The following is a 21349-nucleotide window of genomic DNA, read 5'->3' as shown; positions in this document are numbered from 1 at the left end:
TATTTTCTCAGCCGCGGCCCAGCATGCCGCCCCGGGTCCCGGGCCGCGTGGGGCCGGATGGCGGTGGAAACGCTTCCTCGGTGCATTTACGCCTCCCGTTTTTGACGCAGGAGAAGGCTCGAGGGCCCCCGAGGATGCTGTCGCAGCGGCCAGCGGAGGCTGGCGACGCCGGTGAGCGAGGGGTTTCGCCCGCGGGCCGGTAGCGCTGCTGGTCGGCCCCGGGGTTGTCTCTCCCCCCGGGCGCCCGCGGGAAGCTTCAGGTTGATACGACGACTTTAGCTCGCTTCACTCTCCAGGTTTCGGCCTCAAGTGCATTAAGGATAAAAAGGTCCCCGTCGGGGTCACCGTGGTCGTGGCGGCGTTGCTCATCGCCATCATCGCGCTGGCCGGTGAGCGGCTGAGGGTGGAGGTGCCCCCAACCAAAAAAATCCTCTTTTTCCTCCCCAAATTGCAGGGGGGGGGGCAATAAAAAAAAAGGTTGCTCCAGGCTGCCCGTCCTCCCCCTTCCCTTGGGAGGGGAGGAGGCGAAATGGAAATCCTGCAGGGGCTAAAACAGCCCCCAAATGCCTCGTTCTCGCACGAGGCTCAGGCGGCCTCCAAGCGCGTGCAAAACCTTACGGGGAGGAGGAGGAAGAGTTCTTATTTTAACCAAAACTGGTTTAATTTGCTTCCTGCCACCACATGGTGCCCAAGGAGGGGGGTCTGGCCAGGGACTTTTGGGTGCAATAAGGGTGGGGGGGGGAAAGGGGTTGCCAAGGCTTCGTCGCCTCTCCCGCGCCCCCAGCAGAGGCCTTCGGGGCCGCTCCGTGGGTCCAAAAAGATAAAAAGAATTTTTATTTTTTATTTAAAAAAAACTCAACCCTGCTTCTTAGGGTCCGAACAGGGTCTTTCTACGAGCGGCGAATTCAAGGCTTAGGTCTTTCTGCTCATTTCCAGCCAAGAAATGCCAGCCCTGCCCTTCCTGCTCCTCTCCCGTCCTTCCCGGCTGCCCGGAAGACGGCGTCGGCTACGGAGAGAAATGCTTCTACTTCGTGGAGGCCGAAGCGGACTGGAAGAGCAGTGAAAGCTCCTGCCTTTCCCTCGGAGCCCACCTGGGCACCATTGACAGCCCGAAAGAGCTGGTAAAGGAGAAATCCCCGAGAGATGCTCGGGGAAATCCCCGAGAGCGCGACCCAAGAGGCAGCGCTGCGGGATTTAGTTGGGGGAAGAGGGGGGAAAAGGGTGGTGGCGGGGACGGCGAGGTGGCTGGTGGCTTTTGGGGGGACGTTTGGTGGTGGCGGGACGTCGGCCACGGGCAGCTTTCCCCTCCCGCCCCAGCGGTTCCTGCTGCGCTACGGGGAGTCCTTACCCTACTGGATCGGTCTGCGAAGGGAAGGCTCCGGACCTTGGAAATGGCCCGACGGCTCCTTCTTCACCAACTCGTACGTCCCATCATCTCCTGGGTCTTCTCGGCATACGGGGAGGGGTGACAACCAAGCCATATAGATATAGATATTTTTTTTAATGGCAGCAACTAAACCCCCCTTTTTTCCTTCGTCTCCTTGAGCTAAAGCACTCGGTCCTCAAGGTGCATATAGCAGGTCCGCGGATCTGCGCGCGCGGCAGACGCCGGCGGTGGGGTGAGGGCATCTCTGAAGGGTCCCGGCTGGGGCTGGACAACCAAAAATCTCCCCTTTTGGGGGATATTTTTTTGGAAGGGGGATGTCCCGGGTGGGAGGAAGGTTTGAGAGAATGGGTTGGGGGGCAGGGGGAAGCGGTTGGGGCGGGGGGGGGAACCCCGCTGACGCGGCGCCCCGGCGCTCTCCCAAACCCTCCTCGTCCCCTTCGCAGCTTCGAGGTGCGGGGCGAGGGGCAGTGCGCCTACCTCAACGCCGAAGGCGTCGACAGCGACCGGTGCTCGCGGGCGAAAGCCGCCGTCTGCAGCCGCCGTCCCAAACCCCGATAAGCACCTGGGTTGGGGGGGTCTCGGGGTGCTTGAAAGGGGAAAAGACCCCTCCGTTAACGGCCCGGAGGGCCCGACGGCGAGCGAGACGGCCGAACGCGGCCGCCGGCATCCTGCCTCCGTTGGGTTTGCGCGTCCCGAACGGGGTTTTTAACCCCCCTCCAAGCTCCGCTGCCCCGGTTCCTGCCTGCGTTTATCTTTTATGTATATATATTTATGTATGTGTCGCTGGTGAGTAAATTATGAAACCCCCCCCCTATCTCCGCGCCCTGTGTCTTTCCCGGTTGCCCCCCCCCCAAATATCCCTTCGGCTCAACGAGGAGTCGTTCTAACCGCCGGCGGCATCCGCAGGGTGGAGGTGCAACAGGAGCGACGGGCGAGGGCCGGTCGGCCGCGCCGAGTCAAATCTACCCGCTTCGGGTAAAAAAACTCCGCTTTCGGGCAACTCGCGTCCGTCTCCAGGCTGGTGAGAGGGGGGAAAAAAAAAAAACAACAATAAAAAAGGAGCTTCTGTCTCCTTCCCCCCACCCCAGCGCGTGCGCCGGGTGCTGCACAAACTGCGGGAATTACCCGGCGGCTTTTCCCACGCTGCCGCGGGTCGCCCGCGGTCGGCTCCCCGGGTGCCGATCGCCGGCGGGCAGCTTGGACAGCATTAATGCATCAATTTATATATATCTCTCTCTCTATAGATTGATGCGGAGGTGGCGGGTGCATGCGTCTACCCGTATCGGAGGGAATTTGGGCGGGCAGCGGGAAATCGGGGGAGGTCGGAAGGAGAGACGGAGGGCTGCGGGGTCAGCGATCGCCGGCGGCGTCCCAAGGCCAGAGAAACTTCCCCAAAGCCCGGCGATCTTCAGCAAAAACAGCACGCCCTCTTAGCTATTAAAATGGCTCCTTCCCAGCCTGCATCTTGGCTGAATGAAGCCGAAATAGCCACGAGCGGTCCCCAGCCGGGCACGTCCCAGCAGAGCCCGGCGCGGAGGGGTTACCTGAGGGGCTCTCCTGGTCGGGCTCGCAGAAATTACTCTGTCAGGGAAGAACGCCAGCCGTTGTCCGTGTCGTCCCTTCCCCGGGCCTCGCCGCCGTGCCGGGAAGCGCTCAGCGCCGCTTTCTGAGGAGAACCCTGAAAAATTTTGAGGCACGACCTGGGTAAGAGACTGTTTTCGGGGTGGGGGGAAACCGGTGAAAGCCAGGTGGGGGCAGGTCGGGTTCAGTGAACGTTTGCACCACCCTCGTTTCCCCCCCCCCCCCCCAACAACAACAGATTTACAGCCGGTTCATTAAACCAGCTTGCAACCGCCCAGCCAACGTGGTTTTGGACCCCGGTGTGCATCCTCCATCACGTTTAAAAGCTACGGGGAGAGTCCAGGTTGCTTTTAGAGGGGACGGACTCGGCGTCCGCACGGGGCAGATTCATCCCACCCGAAGGAAAACGAATCCTACCGAAAATAAAGCACTGGATTAGTCCGGGGGGGGCTAGAGCAGGTCTCCAAATCCTAGAGCCTGCAGCAAAAGCACTGTGAAGTCCTGGGAAAAGAGAGGGGTGATTCTCCCCCCAAAGCGGGTTTTGGCCGTAATTAAGAGCTGGCTGCTTACCCCGTACGCTGAGCACCACTAGCAGCACCAGCAGGATAAAATACCCCAGGCATCCGACTTTCAGAATGACCCGGTGCCACCGCGGGCACAAGGTTTGAGCCGGAAGAGTCCCTATTTGCTTTAAAAACCCGTGCTTTTGCACGAGAAAAGTTGCAAAAAGGAAGAAAAAAGAAAAAAAAAAATCACAACCGACCCTCTGTCAAGCGAGCAAGTTTGAGCAGAAGTTTACAGACGTCTGCTCTGCTTCCTCCCAAAAAAATCACCGCCTTGTGGGCCGCAGAGGCTCTCTTCCACCCCAGAAACTCCCTTGCCCGAAGCTCTGGTTTTGTGTAGGTTACCAGGGTCCAAAACGCTTTCAGCGACGGAGCACTTGGCTCACGTTGGGGACGAGTGTGGCCAATAACTCAGGTTTCTCTTTTGGCTTCAAATCTGAAGCAAAAAAGCTCCATAAACTCTTGGGTGAGGACAGGGGGGAAAAAAAAATCAGTGTGCGGCCATTAACGGGCTGCAATTTCCCAGCTCGTCCCGGAGGCTCCGCAGCGGCGCGTTGCTTTGAACCGTAGCCGGAGGTCCTCGGTGCGGGATGGGAGACGGCGGCTGCAAGAGGGTCGCTGCAGCTCAAATTTGTGGTCTTTGCTCTTGTTTGAGGTTGGATTCGCCCCTTCAATCTGCAGGTTTGCATCGAGTTGGATAAATAAGTGAGGAAATAAGTGAGAGCGCTTTTCTTCCCAAATTGCCTTCTACAGGCCACTTGTGATTTATTATTATTTTTAACGACTTCTATCGTGCCAGAGCTTGCCTTCACGCCAGCATCTTCCCAAGCGCCCCGGATCTGCCCTTCCTCCGGATTCGGCATGGTTCGGCGGGTGTGTGGAGCCACCAGCCGTCACCAGGCCGCACGGACCCTTTTTCTGCCTCACCCTAGGTGGCACGAACCCGATTTTCACAGGGTTTCCTGTCCCAGCCGAGAGCGGCTATGCCACGGGCAAAAGAAAAAAAAAAGCTAGAAACCTTCCCCAATCTCTGGCAAAAGCCACGCACGCCGCCCGGCCAGCAGCAGGAGACGGAGCAATAAGGAGGAAACCCGTGGGAAACCCACAGGAAAGGCGCTACCTTGTGATGCATTTTTTTTTTCCTTCTTTCCAGCCTTGCTTGCCTCATGGAAAGCTTCTCGTGCGGACTTTTCTCTGCGGTGAGCGGGCGCTGCCGGGTCCACGGTTGTTTCTGCGCTTCCTTCTCCCAGCGGGCCTCTCTCCGACCACCTGCAGACCACAGGGTTTGGTCTCCATCCTGCCGGCTGCAAAACAAAACCAACCCGGTGAGCGGCGGCGGCGGGGGGAGAAAACTGTGGTGTTCCCAGGGCCTGGGATATGAGGTGGGAAGGCAGCTGTAGAGTGCTGGTGGACAACAAGGTGGCCATGAGGCAGCAGTGTGCCCTGGTGGCCAAGAAGGCCCATGGTCTCCTGGGGTGCATCAGGCAGAGCGTTGCCAGCAGGTGGAGGGAGGTGATCCTGCCCCTCTACTCTACACCCTGGTGAGGCCTCCCCTGGAGTCCTGTGTCCAGTTCTGGGCTCCCCAGGACAAGAGAGACATGGCGCTACTGGAGAGAGTCCAGCGGAGGGCTACCAAGATGATTAGAGGGCTGGAGCACCTCTCCTATGAAGAAAGACTGCAAGAGCTGGGCCTGTTCAGCCTGGGGAAGAGAAGATTGAGAGGGGATCTCATCAATGTGTACAAGTATCTGAAGGGGGAGTGTCAAGAGGATGAGGCCAGCCTCTTCTCCGTGGTGCCCAGCAACAGGACAAGAGGCAATGGGCAGAAACTGAACCACAGGAAGTTCCATCTGAACCTGAGAAAAAACTTCTTGACTGTGAGGGTGACAGAGCATTGGAACAGGTTGCCCAGAGAGGTAGTGGAGTCTCCTTCGCTGGAGATGTTCAAAACCCGTCTGGACGTGACCCTGGGCAACGCGCTCTAGAGGTTCCTGCTGGAGCAGAGGGGTTGGACTAGGTGATCTCCAGAGGTCCCGTCCAACCTCGACCCTTCTGTGATTCTGCAGAGCAGAGATGAAAGATAACGCAAGGCCCTTCCAGCTGGAGCACAGTAGATCAAAGCGAAAAGCCCTAGCGCTGGCGTCGTCCACGGCAGCAAGCTCTGGCAGCACAAAAAAAAAAAAAACCCAAAAACCTAGGGTTTGGGGTAAAAACCCAGAGCTGGAGAGCTTTGTTACAAGGGGAACGCCTTAGTCTTCTCCTCCTCGGTGGGGTTGGCTTGACAATCCACCTTCCTGGAGCAGTGGGAAAATGGACTTTTCCGTAGGCCTGGGTGAAGACAAGATTGAGGCTTGGCAGAGCCCAAACTTGGGGTTCCCTGGACTTTTGCGTCCCAGATGTTGACTCAGCTTCATTTAACCGGAGGGGGGAAGGAACCCGCCCCGGTTAAAAAAACCCTCCCGTGGTGGCAATTCATTTCCGTTTTTGTTGTTTCCTCCTTCTTCTTTTTTGGTTCCCCCCCCGTATATAGGCTCAAATTGCATCCTGCGGCACAGATACCGCCGCAACGCTCGCGTTTGGGCTGGCGCTGCTGCTCGGCGACCCTCCGAAACCAACGCAAAGCCCCGCGGCGCCTGCTGTGAGCGAACGAGACTTGCTTTTCCTGGTGCAATGGAATAACGGCCCAATTTTGGCCGCAGATGACTGAGGAATTACGAGGTTGGGGTTGTTTTTTTGTTTTTTTTTTCTTTGAAACCCGCCCTTCGCACGAGGCGGCCGCGCGCAGCAGGCGATAAGGAAGGTGCACCTGCGGCGGCGGCGGCGGGGGGGAAAAATGCAAAAAAAATCTGCTTTTCGCTGGCGTTGCAGGAGCCTTAAAGGCAGGAACGTCTCAAGCAGGCGGGCAACGACGGAGCAATCAGGGGAGAAACCGCAGCGCCGGGTCCCCGATACGGCGCTCGGCCGGATTTCCCGCGGCCGCCCCGTCCCGTTTTGGGGGGGGCGCGGCCACGATTTTTTTCTAGATTTTTTGTTTCTTTTCTTTTTTCTTTTTGGCGTCTTTTTATTATTTTTTTGCAAGGAAAAAAGGGGTCGGGGAACCATCTCTCACCCGCCCGCGCCGCCTGGTTTGCTCTTCGGTCGGGTTTATTTTTGCTTTTGCATCCGGGCAACGCTCTTCATGCTTTATTTATTTATTTTTTCTCTTATTTTCGGAGAAAATTGAACCGTTCCAGCTGCGGATCCCTCCTCGCCGGGGCGGCCCGAATCCCGGTGGCGGCGGATGTGCTTCGCTGGGGCCGAAAAGATGAAGGGAAGCAGGGATGTTTCCGGCTTTTTGGAGGTGGAAAAGAGCAGGAAATCGGCAGGTGATTGCGGAGCAGAGCGCGGGAGGGGATTAATGCTTAAAAGGCCACTTGCACCCCCGTTTTGAACGTAATTCTGCGATTTGAGGACGAAAAGCAGCGTGACTGGAGGAAAAAAAAACCTCATAGTCTAGCTGTTTTCTTGCACTTCCCCCAGGGGGGAAAGTTTTTTTCCCCCGAAACGCTTTGGCCGAGCAGCCCCAAACCGCTCCGATTTTGGGGGCTCTCCCCGCCGGAGCCGCGTAGAGGGCGAGTTGCGTGAGGAATAGGTTTTTTGGTGTTTTTTTTTTTTTCTTTTTTTGGGGGGAGGTCGGTCCAGACCTTGAGCTCGTCGCTGGCCTCGGTGGCTCCAGCAGGAGGTCGGTGGGTTTTCCTCTCCTCTTGCAGGCGGCGGGTACGAGATGAGGCCCGGGACCCGCGTCGCCTGCCGGGTGGCCGTAGCGGCGTTGTTTCTGGCTCTGCTCGTCACCGCCACGACCTTCGCGGGTGAGCGGGGTGGGGGACGCGGGCGCGGGCGGGTCAGGGCCCACCTCACCAAGCACGGGTTGGCAGCCGAGGAAGTCAGATGCCTTCCGGAAGAGGATGTAGGAAGGGGAAGGAAGGGAGGGGGGAAAAGCCGAGAAGGTTGGTACCTGCGATCGCTTCGGGGCAAAACGAGCCGTTGCCTCCCCAAATTGCAGCTGTCAGGTGTTCAGAGGTAAATTCGGGGGCCGAATCTGGCTCTGGGCTTCCAAGGAAGACAGAGCCAAGGCCGGGAGGTCCCCTCCTCCCGCGTTTCCACGAGCGGGGAAGCGTTCCTCCGAAAGGCCAGCTCCGTCTCCTCCGTCTGTAGGAGCTGATGGCACCTAGAGCCCCTCAAAAAAGAGCTGGGAAGAAAGCCAGAACCCAAGGAACGTCCCTACCCGACCGTTTCCGAAGGTGGATTTTCCCAAAAAGGATCCGTTTCAGCGCTGGCCGCCCAAAGCAGGGTGGGCAAGCTGGGTCGGGGGTGTTGGCTGGAGTCCCACCAGGCGCAGGAGCTGGCAGGAGCCAGGGCTCAGCCTGGAGCGGTTTTCTCTTGCTCTGCCCGGTGCTGCTCTCGCTTTGTTTGCGGACGGAGAAGAGCAACGCCTAAAGGCTCGTTCATGGAAACGCTTGCTCTGGAAACCCTCCGAAAACCTGCCTCTTTGGAGGCTGCCGTCCTATTTTTTTTGCCTTGAAGGTACCACGGTTCTCGGGCACCTTGAAGGTACCCGAGTTTCTTATTCAACGCTACCAGCCGGGCCGTGGTTTTGAGAGCGTTTTCCACCTGCCATCCACCCAAGGCTCTTCATTTCTTCTCCCCTCTCGCCCTCGAGGCGGACGCAAGAGTTTCAGGCCACCTGGAGCTGGAGGAAGACCTTCCCCGCCCCGGAGGAGCACGGGGAAGGTCACGTTCCTTAACGCTGTTGCATTTGCAGCGCAGGCCTTCCAGCCTCGCGTCCGACCTTGCCTTCGGTGCCCGTTCGACTGGATCGGGTACAGAGGGAAGTGCTACTCTTTCTCGGAGGCCGAGGCGAACTGGACGTCCAGCCGGGACAACTGCTCCGCTCTTGGTGCCTCCTTGGCCATGTTTGATAGTACGGAGGATTTGGTAAGAACCGAACTTGCTCTTGGCTTCGTGGGCGTTTTGAGGGCTCAGGGTAGCTGGGGAGGGGTGCAGTCGGCACGAAACAAGGCCGCCGACCTATTTGCCATCTTGCGGTTCCTTCCGCTGCTCTTACTAGGAGGTCCTGGGTGGAGGAGATGGGGGCGAACGGTTGCCGTTGAGGGTTGGTTGACACGGGGCTCCTCAAACTTCTCACCCGAGATGACCCGAAGCGAAGAACCAGGCCCCCGTTTCCGGGCAGAAGCAGAGATGCTGCTTCTCAGGAACGGACCGGGAGGTTCGAGCGCCGAAGGGGCGCGAGCAACCGCTGACGCGCAGATTCTCCGTTGGAGGGCGGTTTTCTGCAGAGAGCGCCTTGGTGGGGATTCCCTGAAGCCCGGCGACGGGAGCGAAAGCCTTTCTCTCTCCTCCTTTTTCAGAGCTTCATGACGAGGTACAAAGGCATCTCGGAGCATTGGATCGGCCTTTCACGGGAAGACGAGCAGCAGCCTTGGCAGTGGATAAACAGCTCGCGCTTGCATCCCCTGTGAGTCTTCCTAAGCGTTCTTGATCGTGACGGGTTTCTCCCGAAAACGCCCGAAACGCCTGCCCGTCCGCAGGTCGGTTTTTCCCTCGCCTATCGTTGCAGGTTCGGCGTCCGCGGGGGCGGCCGCTGCGCCTACCTGGACGACGACGACGGGCTCAGCTCTTCCCGGTGCGGCGCCGAGAGGAACTGGGTTTGCAACAAGCCCCAGCTGCCCGGCCCGCGCGCGAGGAACGCGACGAGGGCGAGCCGAAACCTTTGCGTCGACTCCTAAGGAGGCGCCCTCGAACCTCAATTCGGGAACCTTAAACGGCTTTGGGGGGGGGGGGGGAACCAGCCCGAACATCCCCCAAATTAAAAAGCAAATCCGGACAACAAGTTATTTGGGTTTTTTTTTTGGTTGTTGGTGTTTTCCCCTTGGCCAACCCAACTCTGCAACACGACCCACCAAAAATACCCGGGTAATTACTTGCTCGCACGCCTCCGATGAAGGCTTCAGCCCCGCCGGCGGCGCCGGAGGGACGGGTCAAGGCCGTAGCGTTTCAGCCCCTCGTCGCGGCTGCGGTTTTAAAGGGAGGAGGAGGAAATAAAGCTTTTTTTTTTTGGGGGGGGGGGGGGGGGAATTCGTGGTATCCGAAAAGGACAGCATCCAAAAAAGGATATTGAAAAGGATATTACCCGAATAAGAGTGTTATAAAGGGGGGGGGGGGGGGGGACACGTGCAGTTGGATTGGGTGACTCCAGAAGCTCGTGGGGTCTTTAGGAGATAAGTTTGAACTTAGCTTTCTCGATATGTTTTCTTTTTTTGGGGGGGGGGAAACCCCGTATTTGGGGATTACGCGACCGGAGACATCCTCGGGCTCGAGCGACACAAAAGCTTCGTCTTACGGCCCAAAGCCGTCGCGGCGTCCTAAAAAACCGTCGCCCTGGGTGTGAGGGCGTCTCGCAACCGTGAGTTTTGACCCCCCCCCCCCCCCCAAAAAAAAAAAAAAAAACAGGAGGAAAAGGCAAATAAAGCTTTTTGGGGGCGGTTTGCCTTGGCCTTGAAGCCGAGCAAGCGTTGAAGGCGCTGCGGTTCAGCCCCGTTTGCAAAGCTTTACCCTCCGCTACCTCGGCTACAAAGCCAAGAAATTCCCCTAAATCCAGCTGTTTTGGCCGTCGATCTATTTAAAAAAAAAAGGTAATAATATTAACGTTTAACAGTCGCTAAAACGGTGCATTTTTAACGCAAGGCCGTAAAAACCGGCTTGGGACCGGCGTCCCCCCCCACCGCCCCGGCATGGCTGGTTTTGGTCTTGCCTCAAACTGCAGCGTTTTTTCCTCTTTTTTTTTTTTTTTCCTTTTTTTCTTTAATTTCTGCTCCCTTTCGCGCCCGGATCGCAACGCACCTGATCTTGGCCCAGGTCGATGCGGGTGGGTTTTGGTTTTTTTTCCCCCCCCACCTCTTCATTTTTCCCCGCGCTGGGATGAGGTTGGAGCGGAGACCTGGAGCAAAGGGAGAAGAAACAACAGAAACTCATGGTTAAAAAATAAATTAATATTAAAAAAAAAAAAAAAAAGCTTTTCTCACCTCGCCCGGCCCTTTCCTTCCCCCCTGCCCTCGGCAGCCGGACCAGCCGCCCTCCGCCGCCTCCCGGCACGGCAAAAAATGACAATTTGGGCAACTCGAGCCCCTTTTTCGGCAGCGTTTAGCGTCGGGTGGTTTGGGGTTTTGGGTTTTTTTTTTTTATTTGTTTGTTTTTTAAAGGAATTCAATCAAATCTGCCCCGGCTCCGAAATTCGGAATTTGCTCTTGGGCAAAACTTGCAGGTTCTCAGGCAAAAATTTGTGAGCTCTTGTGCAAAAATGTGCGGGTTCTCGGGCAGAAAATTCACAGGTTCTCAGGCAAAAATCTCAGGTTCTCATGCAGAAATTTGTGGGTTCTTGGGCAAAATTCACAGGTTCTCATGCAGAAATTTGTGAGTTCTCGGGCAAAAATTTGCGGGTTCTCGGGCAAAAACGGTGGGCTGTCATGCAGAAATTTGTGGGTTCTGGGGCAAAAATTTGCGGGTTCTTGTGCAAAACTTGCAGGTTCTCGGGCAAAATTTGCGGGTTCTCACGCAGAAATTTGTGGTCTCTTGTGCAAAACTTGCAGGCTCCTGGGCAAAATTCACAGGTTCCTGGGACAAAAATTTGCAGATTCTTGTGCAAGACTTGCGGGCTCTTGGGCAAAAATTCCAGGTTCTTGGGTAAAAAATTGTGGGCTCTAATTTAAAAGGGGGGAAAGGAGAAGGGGAAAAAAAAAAAAAGGGTAAAATAAATCACTGCCGGGCGGGTGTTTTTGGCAGAGGGAGACGGAGGGCGCTCAAAGGGCGCCGGAGGTTTGCAGCGCCGAGCGCGAGCGGGTTGGCCAAAAAGTCGCTTTTGTTCTCTAGGTTTGGGGGGGTTGGGGTTTTTTTTTTTTTTTTTTTTGAGGTTTCTTCATCGCGAAATCGAAACTCTCCCCCCGGGGCTATAAACTTCCCCAAAAGCGCCAGCCGGGAACAGGAAAGCAGCAGGGAGAGGAGACGCCGGCCCGGCGCGGGAACTTGCCTTGCGTTGCCCTTTGGGGCAGATTCCTGCCCGTTTCAAGGTTTTAGTGCAAGGCTTTTTTTTTTTGGGGGGGGGGGGGGCAAGTCGGGAGCTGAGGAATGTATAAAAATGAGCAAAAAGAGGGGGAAAAAAATAATAATAATAGATGTTATTTATCAGCCTGGCTCCCGGCACTGATTTTGGTGGGAAATCGGTGGCGGCGGCGCGGCGCTTGTGCCTCATGCGGGAGCGGGGGAAAAATCCCTTTTCTGCAACGTCCGCCGCCTCCGCGGTCCCAAACCTACAAATATCTACACCCACGCCGCCCCATACTCATATTTATATACGCCTATATATTTGGCGCATGTATAAAGAGTTTATATAGGTATACTTAGGCATACACAGGGTATAGATACTCACACTGCACAGCTCTACCTATAGGTCCATATGGTATATGGAAATAGATATCTCAGGATGTATAGATATCTATGTGGATGTATAGATAGGTACGTGGATATACATAGATATATAGACGTCTATTTATCTATACCCATAGAGAGGGAGAGATGGAGATATATAGATCTATGTAGCTTTATATATCTAAATATAGGTATGGCTACAGACAATATCTATACAAATCTATAACTATATGTAGATACAATATTTATATAGCTATATGTATAGATCTCTATGGCTAAGTAGCTATACACCGCCGCCGTATTTCGCCTTATAGAAGCACCCTGCGGCTTCTCATGCTCCGCACAGTGCGAACCTCACCCCCCCCCCGCCGTATTTCGCCTTATAGAAGCACCTGTGGCTTTTCACGCTCCGCACAGTGCGACCCTCAAGCCGCCGGGTCTTCCCCCCCCCCCACCACCCCCCGCCGTATTTCGCCTTATAGAAGCACCTGCCGCTTATTCACGCTCCGCACAGTGCGAACCGCAAGCCGCCGCCGGGTCGCTCCCTCCCCTCACCCTGCCGCCGTATTTCGCCTTATAGAAGCACCCTGCGGCTTCTCACGCTCCGCACAGCGCGACCCTCACCCCGCCGGGTCTTTCCCCACCAACACCACCACCACCACCCGCCGTATTTTGCCTTATAGAAGCACCTGCCGCCTTTCACGCTCCGCACAGTGCGAACCGCAAGCCGCCGCCAGGTCTCCCCCCCACACATACACCGTATTTCGCCTTATAGAAGCACCCTGCGGCTTCTCACGCTCCGCACAGCGCGACCCTCACCCCGCCGCCGCCGCCCCAGCGCTCCGCCGGCCCCGGGCACCGCGGAGCGGCCCCCCGCGCCCCGCCGCCGCCGCCGCGAACAGCTCCTCCGCTGAGCGCTGCGCGGTGGCTCTTAAAAGAGCCGTTGGGTTCGAGGTTTCGCGCTCCGTCCGCCGCTCTCCTAACACTCGCCGCCGGCCGCCGCCTGGTCGCCGCCGGCCGCTTTGGCCCGTCGCCTGGTCGCCTTCTTCGGCCGCTGGCGCGGCGCTTGCACGGCTCGCCTCGGGCCTCTCGCCTTGCCGGCGGGGCGCCGGCCGCCTCCGCCGCGGGTGCGGCCCCGGCGCCGCGTCGTTGCGGCGGCCCGCGCTTTGCCCACGCGGCCGACGCGGAAGGAGCCGGCCACGCCGCTGCCCGTCACCCGCTGCAGCAGCCCCTTGTTCAGGAGGGCGCCGAGCGCCGCCTTGAGGCGGCCGCTGTTGCGCCGCACGTCGTAGCCCTCGGCGGCCAGCGCTTTCTTGATGACGGCCAGCGAGGCGCCCTTGCGGGCCGTGGAGACGCAGACGGCGCGGAGGATGAGGTCCGAGAGCGACGGCCGCCCGCGCTTCTTGGGCAGCGTCGCCGCCAGCAGCGCCTTCGAGGTGGAAGGCTGCGGCGGCGCGTTGAGGCGCGGCATGGCCGCGGCGTCGGCTCCGGCTCCGCTCCGCTGGGGCCGCCCCGCGCCGCCGCCGCTCCGCTCCGCTCCCCGCCGCCGGGGCCGCCGCCGCTCCGCTCCCCGCCGCTGGGGCCGCCCCGCGCCGCCGCCGCTCCGCTCCCCGCCGCTGGGGCCGCCGCCGCCGCCGCTCCCGCTCCCGCTCCGCCTCCTGCTCCCGCCGCCGCCGCCGCCCGACTGCGCGACCGCGGCGCCCCCCGGCCCTTTATATAGCCCCGGGCCGGACGCAACCGAATCAACCTCTCCTCTCTCTCACTCACTCACTCTCCCCCCCCCCCCCCGGCGGACGCAACCGAATCAACCTGCCCCGCGCGCCGCCGCCCCCTCCCCGCCTGAGCTGCCGCCGCCGCCTCCAAAACTGGACCCCCCCCCAAAAAAAAATCCCTTTCCCAAAAAGAAAGGGCAGCGCCGCGTTGACCCCCCCCCCAAACAAACACACACCCCTTCCGGCAAAGCTCTGCGGCGAGGGTATTCCTGAGCTCCCAAGAAAGCCAAGGGGAGGGGGAGGGGGGGGAAGCCTCCCCCCTCCCCGCACCAAAAATCGCCGCAAGAAGGGAAATAATAAAATAAATCACCCGGGGGGGGGATAATTATCTAGATGCGAGACACGCTTGCTCCAGGGCACGCTGTTGCCAAGCGAAGAATAAAACCACAAGTATGGTGCAAGCCCTGGCCCGCTTCCAAGCGGAGAAGCTCCTCCAAAAAATATATATTACATATATAATGTATAGCAGAGAAATAGAAATTAGTTTCCCCAAGAGACACGAATCCAGCACAAGGCCAGGCTCCCCCCGCCACCGCCTCGCACCCCTCTGGGGGGGGGGAACCCCTCGGAGCCGATCGAGAAGCGACCGAAACGACCCAGAATTAACTCCCCGGGCTAATCCAGGGGGCCGCTCCCAAATTTTAAGCTTCGCTGGGTTTATTCCCCCCTCCCCCGTCCCCCCGGTTCGTTCCCCTCCCGCCGCGTTTCACTCCCTTTCCCGGCCAGCGCGACGCCGCCAGCTCGCCGAGTCTCCCCCGGTATCGCCAAGCTCTCTTCCGATTGGCCGCCCAGCACCCCGCTGCGGCTTCCCATTGGCTCCCGGGATCAACCAATGAGAAGGGCGCTTTCCGAGCCGCTCGCCGGGAAAGGTGAAGCGGGGGGTGAAGGTGGGTTCCCGAGAGCGGCTGCGGGCAGCAGTGAACCGGCCCCCGCCCCGGGGGGGTTAAAAACACCGGAGCCGGGAGGAAATAAAAAAACGGAGCCATTCACCTTGTTTTCGGCTGCACGGAGGCCGTTTTCTTCTATTTGCATCGCCTCCTCCTCCTCCCCCCCCGCCCCATAAAGGGCTTTTCAGCATCTTCTCTGAAGCCGAATCAGCAGCCGCAGCTTCTCCGTTTTCTCAGAAATCGGCTTATCGGAGTCCAGCCGAGCCGCACAGACGGAAATAAGGCTACTAAGAAGTCACGGCCGCTCTGTCATTAGGCGCCGGAGCGGGGCGGTTTGCGGGCGTTTGTGAGAAGTCCTTGGGTTTTGTTTTGGTTTTTTTTTTTGGCCTGGAGGTAATCGGCAAACGTTGCTCTTGACACGGCGAGCTCCCGGCAGCGCCGATCCCGGTATCGCGTCGCGTAGCTCGGAAATCCGACCAGAATCTGTTTTAACCACGAGCTGTAAACCAAACCGCTCCTCCGCGGCGGCGCAAGCTGACGACCGAAGACGAGCCCACCACGCTTTCAGTCCCGCTTGTCGACGCTTTCCAAGAGGCTTGAGCCACCAGCGATCCACGCCGCGAAGTGAAATTAAACGCCAAAAAGGAGGAAAAAAAAAACAAAAACACACCGAGTCTCCTGCCCCGCATCGCGCCCAGCGGGTGGGGGGGGAACCGACTCGCCCCCCCGCCCAAATCGGAGGCGGCCTCAGCCTCTCTGCCCGCGGAGGCACCTCACCAGCTTCACGTCGGCGGCGCGGAGGGCGGCTCGCCTGGCGTGCAGGGCGCACTGCCCCCAGTCCTCGAGCAGAGCCAGCAGGTACGCCTCGCAGCCCGCCCGCAGGGCGGCCGCCGCCGCCGCCTGCACGCCGAAACCTCGCGGGACGGCGCGCAGCAGCGCCGGCGCCGGCAGGAGACCGGACTTGAGGAGCTTCCGCCGGCGCCTCGAAGCTTTTCCGCGGCGTTTTTCCACAGCGTTAACGGCTTTAGGAGCTTTTCGGCCCGCCGGCGGCGAGTGCTGCCGCCGCGCAGCCCGGCCGGACGCCGCCTGCTTCACCCGCGCCATAGCACTGCCGCCCCGCTGCCTTCCGCGCCGCCTTTTATAGGCGCCGGGGGCGCGCGCTGATTGGCTGCCACTCACCGCGCCCGGCGCGCCATTGGCTGCTCCTCACCCCGCCCACCAGACCGCCTCCTTCCCCCCCTCCCCAACAGCACCCTGCCCGCCGGGAGCGGACCTGAGTGGGGACCGCGCGCGCTGCCCCCCGGGCCGCGCCGGCCGAGGGGCGGACCTGAGTGGGGACCGCGCGGGAGGGGGGGGGGCGCAACGCGGAGCCCGTTTCTCGACCCCTCCCAGAGGCCCTTTTGGAGCTTCAAGGGCTCCTTTATCGGGGCCAAATTTGGCGGGTTTTAACCCGCCGGTGGTTTGGGGTTTTTTTGTTTTGTTTTGTTTTGTTTTTTCCTGAAAAAACAGCTCCAAAAATACCTCAAACCACCCCAAATCGCCCCGGGGTGTGTGTGGGGAACCCCCAGCTCTCGCCCTCCCCTATAGACCGGCGCGGCCGCAATATGTATAGATTACAGGCAGCAGGCGGGACGTATAGCCGGGGACACAGGGCCCAGGCTATAGGAACCAGCCCCTATAGCCCAGCACGAGGCCTGCAGAGGAGGGCCCCAGACCATATAGGCCCGTATAGGACCTGGACTATAAGGAACAGACCTGAGAGCCGCCCGCTGCAGGGCCCAGACCGGGGTAAGGACTGGGATATAGGGCCCAGAACATAGAGCCCGCTATAGGGCCTGGACCATATAGCCACCAGCCCGTATACCCCAGTATAGGCACTAAAATTAGAGCCCAGCGCGGCCAGGCCTGGAGCATAGGCACCAGATCGTATAGGCCCCTATAGGGATCAGGCCATATAGCCCTGTATAGACTGGACCACAGTACTGGCCTGATCTATAGGAACTGGCCCCTATAGGCGAGCACAGGCCAGGATGCAGCAGTCTGGCTGAGACACCGGGGCAGGGGGGGGACAAAAAAGCACTTTGGGGGTTTTCCGTGTTGGGTTTTTTTTTTTTCCTCTCCTTTTTTTTTTTTTTCCTTTTTATTCTGGAAAATAATTTCTGCTGCTTCCCGGGGCGCCGGGTCAGCCGGAAAAACCTCGGCCCTGGGCCCCCCCGGGGGGACGGAGCGGGAGACGGGGCCGGGCGCGCCGGCGTCGGGGGTCTCCTCCGCGGGCGAAAGCCGGGAAGGGCCAAGAAAAACGCCAACGCGAAGTGGAGGGGGGGGAAAAAAAACCCCAAAAAACCAACCAAACCAAACCGGGAACGAAACCCATTTGGGCGAGCGGCGCAAGAGCCACGCTTTGGTGCCGGTGGGGCTCCTCGTCTCCCCCCCAACTCCCCGGGCTGAAAAAAAGAAAAGAAATCCACCCGGTTCCTCCGGGCTGGAGCGCTAAAACGTGGTAAAACCAACCCGAAGCGGGAGGAAGGTTTGGTTGGAAAAACCAAACGAACCGAGAGGGGAGCGGGGACGCCGCTAACTCCAGCTGGGGTCGTAGCCCGTCCAGTCCGAGGGGGGCGCGAGGTAGACGCGCCGGCCGCGGTAGACGAAGCTGACGATGCCGCGGTAGCCGGCGCGGGGCACGCCGGATTTGAGGTCGTCCATGAGGCCCAAGGCCTTGGCGAAGGCTTTGAAGGAGTCGCGGCTCGTGTAGCGCACGCGCACGGCGCCCAGCTCGCGGCGCCGGTTGCCCTGCAGCTCTTCGACCCGCACCTCCGGCGCCGCGTAGACGCGGGGCAGGAAGGAGCGTTCGTACTCCTCCTTTTTGAGGTAGGAGAGGTCGAGCCGGGTGAAAGGCACGAAGCGGTCGTTGAGCTTGATGAACTTCAGGTACTGGTCGAAGAACTGGCCGTGGCTCACGCCTTTGCGACCGAACGTCATGGTGCGCGACACCTCCGGGCGCACGCACGAACGCTCCCGCCGTTGCTCGGGTTGCCTCATCCAATCGTCCCAAAACGCTCGAGGCCATTTAGGTTCCAGTTCGTCCCACAACTCGGCCAGCAGCAACCAACCGAGACCCGGGAAGAAATCGGTGCGGTAGAGCAGCTCGGCTCGCCCGGCGTCCACCATCTGCTCTTTGCCGTTGTCGTTCCAGGCCGAGACGCACCAGAGGCTGCGGTCGGCCAAGAGCAGCGGGAAAGTGGCTTGGAAATACTCGAAGAAATCCGGCGCTACTTCCAAGTCGTCTTCCACCACGATGGCCGCCCGGTAGCGGAAAGTACGGAAAACCTGTCCCAGAGCCCAACGGTAGTGACGGGCGATTTTGTAGTAACCTTGGAACTTGCGGTGTTCGGCGGGTACGGGCACGTCGCTGAGGTCGGGCTGCCGGATGTGAGCCACGGCGTCGCCGTACGAGGCGATGACGCGCGCCGTCTCGGCGTGCCCGCAGTCCTGGCTGACGATGACGGGGAAACGTTCGGGCGAAGGGCGGTAGCGCAGCAGCTTGTCCAAGCACCGGCGTACCGTGCTGCGGTCGCAGGCCATCACCAGCACGGGCAGGACGACGGAGGCGGCGGCGGGTGACGGCGGCGGCCGGGGGCTGCTGGGGGGAGGCGGCGGGCGCCGGCGGCGACCCCACAAGCCGCTGTAGCGGTGGATCTGGCGCAGCAGTTCCTTCTGCCGTTCCAGCTCGGCTTCGGCATCCTGCGCCAGGCGGATCACCTCCTCGGTGAGGCCGCGGCCGGGTTCGGCGCCGGGGGCCGCGGGGCGGCTCCAGAGGAAGAGGAGCAGCAGGCCGTTCCAAGCGACGAAGAGCGCCGCCCCCCACAGCGCCAGGCTGCTCTTCTTCAGCATCCTTCACCCGGCGGCCGCCCCCCCCTCTCTCTCTCTCTCCACCGCGCTCACGCCGCCGCCATGGACCTGCGGGCAAAGCCGAGCCGAGCGCCGCGTTAAAAACCTCTCGAAACCCCTAAAAAAAAAAGAAAAACCACCCAAAAAAAAAAAACCTCTCCACGCCCAACGCCCGCTCGAAAAACACCCCGAAGAGGAAGTCGCGAGAGGAAACAAGACGCCCCCGAGGTCCCCAGCGCCGAGGCCGAAAGTCGCCTGCGGTAGAAAAGGAGATGGGGGGGAAAACAACCCCCCCCCTCCCCGATCTGCCCCCAAAAACCCCAGCTGCCGGGGCAGAGTCCGTCCCCGTTAAAGGTTAACCTGGGCGCCGGGGCCGAACTCGCCGCCGAAACGGGGCGGGAAAAGCCGCCGGGGCGGTTTTAGCTTTTCTACGTGAAAAACTGAGGGGGATAATTAAAAAAAAAAAAAAAGGGAAAAAGTAAAGAATAACAGACCCCCCCCCCCCCCCCAAAAAAAAAAAAAAAAAACGCGAAGCTTTGGGGGAGCCTCCGCGGCGAGTTACTCACCCGGCCGCCGGCGAGCCCGGCCCGACTCCTGCCGTGTGGCGGAGGTAACACGTCAGCAGAGCAGGAAACGAGGGGGAGGGAAAAAAAAACAAAAACCGGGGGAAAAAGAAACCAGAAAGAAAAAGAAGATATTGGGTTACTGAAGTCAGGCAGGAGGCGGCCGTCCCCGGGGCGACTTTCTCCTCCGCTCGAGCAAGCGGCCGAACGAAAACTTCCGCCCCGGCTCCGGCGGGCGGCGATTTACGTTCCTGAAAAGAAGGAGGGAAGAAAAAAAAACAAACAAACCCGGACTCGCCGTCCCGCTGCCGTTTTGGGACCGGTTTTATTATTATTTTTTTTTTTTTAACCCTCCTGGCGGGAGGAAAAGACGCGGCAGGAGGCAGGTTAATTCGCTAAAGCCGCCCGGGGTGGGGGGGGGAGGTTTAAGCTGCTTTTCCTCGCCCCCGGGGTCACGTCGCGCGGCGGCAAAACGCCCCAGGGGCGAGGAAAAGTTTCCCCGCAACCTGTCGGTTCTGTTCAAAAGGGGGGGGGGGAAAGGATTCCCCCCCCCCACCCCGCTGCTTTTTCCGGCGGGATTTAAAGCCCGGCGGCGAAAGGAGGGGAAAAAAAAAAACCCAAAACGCGGGAAGGGTAAATAAAAAACCCCCGGCGCGAAGCTGCCGCCTTACCTGGCCGGCGCCGGGGGAGGGGGCTCGCCGGGGTGTCCGTCCGTCCGTCCGTCCGTTCCCCCCCCCCCCCGGCCAACGTCGAGGCCTCCGCGATCCGGCTCCGGGGTTTTTTCCGCGCCGGGAAGCGGATCAAGCCATGGGGGGGGGGGAAGGGGGGGGGAGGATTTGGGGTGGGGGGGGCGGCCCCGCCGGGGCCCCCGGCGCCGCTCGCGGCTGCTCTGCGGGGGGGGGGAGGGGGGACATGAGGGAGGGGGTTGGTTCCCCCTCTGCCCCCCCCCCAAATCCCATAGGGGACGGGGACCTTCCCCCCACCCCCCATCCCAGCCCTGTTCCCTCCTAAAGGGGGGGGCAGGGACCCCCCCCCACGCAGCCCTATAGGGGACAGGGACCCCCCCACCCCATATGGGAGAGGGATCCCTCCTCCACACCCCTATAGGGGACAGGAACCCCCCCTCCCCACGCAGCCCTATAGGGGACAGGGACCCCCCCCCCACACACAGCCCTATAGGGGACAGGGACCCCCCCCACACACCCCTATAGGAGACAGGAACCGCCCCTCGCCACGCAGCCCTATAGGGGACAGGGACCCCCCCCCCACGCAGCCCTATAGGGGACAGGGACACCCCTAACTACTTCTGTAGGGGACGAGGACCCCCGCACACACCCCTCTATACGGAACAGGGCCCTCCCCCACTCCTATAGGTAAGAGGGCTCCCCCCCCACACCTCTATAGGGGACAGGGCTGCCCCCTCCACACCTCTACAGGGGTCGGGGCCCCCATATAGACCTCTATAGGGGACAGGGCTCCCCCCCTCCACATACCTATATAGGGGACAGCCCCCCCCACCCCCTTATAGGGGACAGGGGCCCCACACACACCCCCTATAGGGGACAGGCCCCCCCCACTTCTATAGGGGATAGGAGCCTCCACACCCCCCCCTATAAGGGATAGGGCCCCCTCCACACACCTCTATAAGGGACAGGGAGCCCCCCACACCTCTATAGGGGACAGAGACCCCCTCACACACCTCTATAAGGGACAGAGATCTCCCCCAAACACCCCTATAGGGGACAGGGCCCCCTCCACACACCCCTATAGGGGACAGGGAGCCTCCCACACTTCTATAGGGGACAGGGGCCCCCTCACACCCCCCTATAGGGGACAGGCCCCCCCCAGCCCCCTCCCCTCCCCATAGGGGACAGGACCCCCCCCCCGACACCCCTATAGGGGACATGCTCCCCCCCGGGGGGGGGGGTCCGGGCCTCCCTCCTCCTCCTCCTCCTCCCCCCCCCCCGCCCCTCCGCGCCCCTCCGGTACCAGCGGCGGCTCCCAGCAGCGCCCGCCACTTCCGCCTGCCCGCGCCGGAAGTGGCGCCATGGCAACGGGCCCGGCCCCGCCCACCGCGGCGGCGCCGTCCAATCAGCGCCGGGCAAGGCCACGCACGCACGCACGCACGCGCGCTCCCCTGCGGGCGCTCCCATTCCCGCCGCCTCCCTCCCTCCCCTTCCCCCCCCCCGCGCGGCGGGATGGTACAGCCCGAGGGAGGGCGGGGCCG

General features: G+C 60.3%; 4 protein-coding genes across 9 annotated transcripts; 2 read left to right on the top strand and 2 right to left on the bottom strand.

Annotated features, from left to right (window-relative positions):
- The first annotated feature begins 23 nt into the window (after window positions 1–23).
- Window positions 24–1945, top strand: LOC104148568 (C-type lectin domain family 2 member B-like). The gene is made up of 5 exons (XM_068923848.1): window positions 24–171; window positions 264–389; window positions 937–1121; window positions 1318–1421; window positions 1831–1945. The coding sequence occupies exons 1-5, from the start codon at window positions 24–26 to the stop codon at window positions 1943–1945; spliced, it is 678 nt and encodes a 225-aa protein (XP_068779949.1).
- MGAT1 (alpha-1,3-mannosyl-glycoprotein 2-beta-N-acetylglucosaminyltransferase) lies at window positions 848–21164 on the bottom strand. Of its 5 annotated transcripts, XM_068923857.1 has the most exons (10): window positions 21112–21164; window positions 19794–20011; window positions 19126–19373; window positions 14775–18628; window positions 10432–10528; window positions 4652–4835; window positions 2932–4512; window positions 1865–2405; window positions 1349–1444; window positions 848–1006 (listed from the first exon to the last, which is right to left on the bottom strand). In XM_068923857.1, exon 4 carries the CDS (start codon window positions 18560–18562, stop codon window positions 17246–17248), a length of 1317 nt encoding a protein of 438 aa, XP_068779958.1. In that variant the 5' UTR covers window positions 18563–18628; window positions 19126–19373; window positions 19794–20011; window positions 21112–21164; the 3' UTR covers window positions 848–1006; window positions 1349–1444; window positions 1865–2405; window positions 2932–4512; window positions 4652–4835; window positions 10432–10528; window positions 14775–17245. The 5 variants fall into 5 exon arrangements, with proteins under 5 accessions (XP_068779958.1, XP_068779960.1, XP_068779959.1 ...); XM_068923859.1 differs by having other exon boundaries at window positions 848–2405; window positions 2932–3065; window positions 19126–19153; window positions 19266–19373; window positions 21112–21143; XM_068923858.1 differs by having other exon boundaries at window positions 848–2405; window positions 2932–3065; window positions 19126–19153; window positions 21112–21143.
- On the top strand, window positions 5419–9651 carry LOC104148569 (C-type lectin domain family 2 member B-like). Of its 2 annotated transcripts, XM_068923862.1 has the most exons (6): window positions 5419–6249; window positions 6747–6896; window positions 7281–7379; window positions 8333–8505; window positions 8940–9046; window positions 9149–9651. In XM_068923862.1, the coding sequence occupies exons 2-6, from the start codon at window positions 6812–6814 to the stop codon at window positions 9315–9317; spliced, it is 633 nt and encodes a 210-aa protein (XP_068779963.1). In that variant the 5' UTR covers window positions 5419–6249; window positions 6747–6811; the 3' UTR covers window positions 9318–9651. The 2 variants fall into 2 exon arrangements, with proteins under 2 accessions (XP_068779963.1, XP_068779962.1); XM_068923861.1 differs by having other exon boundaries at window positions 8333–9288.
- Window positions 12992–13483, bottom strand: LOC138063817 (histone H1.4-like). The gene has a single exon (XM_068923846.1). The coding sequence runs from the start codon at window positions 13481–13483 to the stop codon at window positions 12992–12994; it is 492 nt and encodes a 163-aa protein (XP_068779947.1).
- Window positions 21165–21349: the final 185 nt, after the last annotated feature.

Source organism: Struthio camelus, chromosome 36 (assembly GCF_040807025.1).
Source record: "Struthio camelus isolate bStrCam1 chromosome 36, bStrCam1.hap1, whole genome shotgun sequence".
Taxonomy (NCBI): Eukaryota; Metazoa; Chordata; class Aves; order Struthioniformes; family Struthionidae; genus Struthio; species Struthio camelus.
Note: the sequence above shows the minus strand (reverse complement) of the source record. Positions and strands in the feature narration are given on the sequence as shown.

Bases quoted from the DNA above. Each gene is read 5' to 3' on its own strand.
- MGAT1 (XM_068923857.1), bottom strand. From the start codon at position 18,562: ATGCTGAAGAAGAGCAGCCTGGCGCTGTGGGGGGCGGCGCTCTTCGTC.
- LOC104148568 (XM_068923848.1), top strand. From the start codon at position 24: ATGCCGCCCCGGGTCCCGGGCCGCGTGGGGCCGGATGGCGGTGGAAAC. The intron at 390-936 runs GTGAGCGGCTGA...GCTCATTTCCAG, and splicing joins CGCCATCATCGCGCTGGCCG to CCAAGAAATGCCAGCCCTGC. The intron at 1,122-1,317 runs GTAAAGGAGAAA...CTCCCGCCCCAG, and splicing joins TTGACAGCCCGAAAGAGCTG to CGGTTCCTGCTGCGCTACGG.
- LOC104148569 (XM_068923861.1), top strand. From the start codon at position 6,812: ATGTGCTTCGCTGGGGCCGAAAAGATGAAGGGAAGCAGGGATGTTTCC. The intron at 6,897-7,280 runs GTGATTGCGGAG...CTCCTCTTGCAG, and splicing joins AAAGAGCAGGAAATCGGCAG to GCGGCGGGTACGAGATGAGG. The intron at 7,380-8,332 runs GTGAGCGGGGTG...TTGCATTTGCAG, and splicing joins CACCGCCACGACCTTCGCGG to CGCAGGCCTTCCAGCCTCGC.
- LOC138063817 (XM_068923846.1), bottom strand. From the start codon at position 13,483: ATGCCGCGCCTCAACGCGCCGCCGCAGCCTTCCACCTCGAAGGCGCTG.